Here is a 1,395-nt window from a genome sequence, read left to right as displayed (position 1 = left end):
TATATATATATATATATATATATATATATAATTATAAACTTTGGTCGGCCTTAGCTTCGCAGGTCGAGTCTGGAGCTTGATATCTGTGTTTTGGAACTCTGATATGTATATATGTTTTTAGCTTTCTTTTGATCTTACCTATCCATTTTACAAATATCCATGCGAGTATGACACGATTTTTTCTGTTTATCGTTTTTGTTTAGCTAATTCTTCAAGGCTCCTAGATATAATTTCTTTCAACTATATTTATGTACGTATCTTTTCTTTTAGAGGTCATAATACCTTGTCACCTCTACTTTACGACTTAAGCGTAAAGCTCTGTGTGGTAGGGTGTTACATTATGGTATCAGAGCAGTTCATTCCTGTAGAGCCCGAGGGACGGACTGATTATATTATTGGGCATACTCTGGGTGTGTGTATATGCTAATTAGGATATCTAATTGATTTATGTGGCATATTTGTTTATGAGTATGCATTTGGGACTTTGAAGCATTAGACTTGAGATATTGAGACTGATCACCTTAATATCACTTGTTTGGTGTGAACAGGAACCAAATGATGACTCGTGGACGTGGACGTGGGCGAGGTCGAGGTAGAGGCCGGAATATTAATGCGGAACTGAAAACAACTATGAATGATCCCATAAACTTTACAAATGCTCTGGAGAACATGGCAGCTGCTATGTAGGCAACGGCTGAGGCCCTTGGTCAGCAAGTTAATAACGGAAATGGGGTAACGGCGGAAATGGGCCGATGACGTTAGTTACCTTTCTGAAAGTAAGCCCACCGATCTTTAAAGGAACCACGAATCCGACAAAGGCTGATAATTGGTTTCAGGCAATGGAACAAGCTTTGCAAACACAACAAGTGCCTGAAGATCAGTGTGTTGAGTTTGCCACTTACCAGCTCATGGGTGAAGCTCAGTATTGGTGGCAGGGAACCCGCCGTCTTCTGCAGTGGGATGGTGCTGCGATACCATGGGGGGCATTCCAAATTGAGTTCTACAAAAAGTACTTTCCCAATTCGGTTCAAACGGTTAAGGAGGTTGAATTATTGCAACTGAAGCAGGGTTTAATGTTAGTAGCTGAGTACACAAACAAATTTGAGGAGCTGTGTCGGTTTTTTAAGATCTGTTAGTGTGCTCCGGAGAACTTCGAAGAATGGAAATGCATTAAATACGAAGGTGAACTTCAAAGCAACATTTTGAGTACCGTGGGCCCGATGGAAATCAAAACCTTCTCTGAATTGGTAAATAAAAGCAAAGTTGCTGAGGATTGTGTTAGAAAGGCAGCATCAGATAAGGGTGATCACCGAGCTTTTGTTAGGAGGGATCAGTGGAGGAATTTTGTGCCTAGTGGTCGGAACTTCAAGCGAGGTGGTTATGTCCCACAACAAC

General features: G+C 41.0%; 1 protein-coding gene across 1 annotated transcript; it reads left to right on the top strand.

Moving 5' to 3' along the window:
- The first annotated feature begins 752 nt into the window (after positions 1 to 752).
- On the top strand, positions 753 to 1,136 carry LOC107627718 (uncharacterized). Its single transcript, XM_016330539.1, has one exon. It carries the CDS (start codon positions 753 to 755, stop codon positions 1,134 to 1,136), a length of 384 nt encoding a protein of 127 aa, XP_016186025.1.
- Positions 1,137 to 1,395: the final 259 nt, after the last annotated feature.

Source organism: Arachis ipaensis, chromosome B2, assembly GCF_059453495.1.
Source record: "Arachis ipaensis isolate K30076 ecotype BB chromosome B2, ASM5945349v1, whole genome shotgun sequence".
Taxonomy (NCBI): Eukaryota; Viridiplantae; Streptophyta; class Magnoliopsida; order Fabales; family Fabaceae; genus Arachis; species Arachis ipaensis.
The sequence above is the reverse complement of the archived record's forward strand: the minus strand, read 5'-3'. Positions and strand labels throughout refer to the sequence as shown.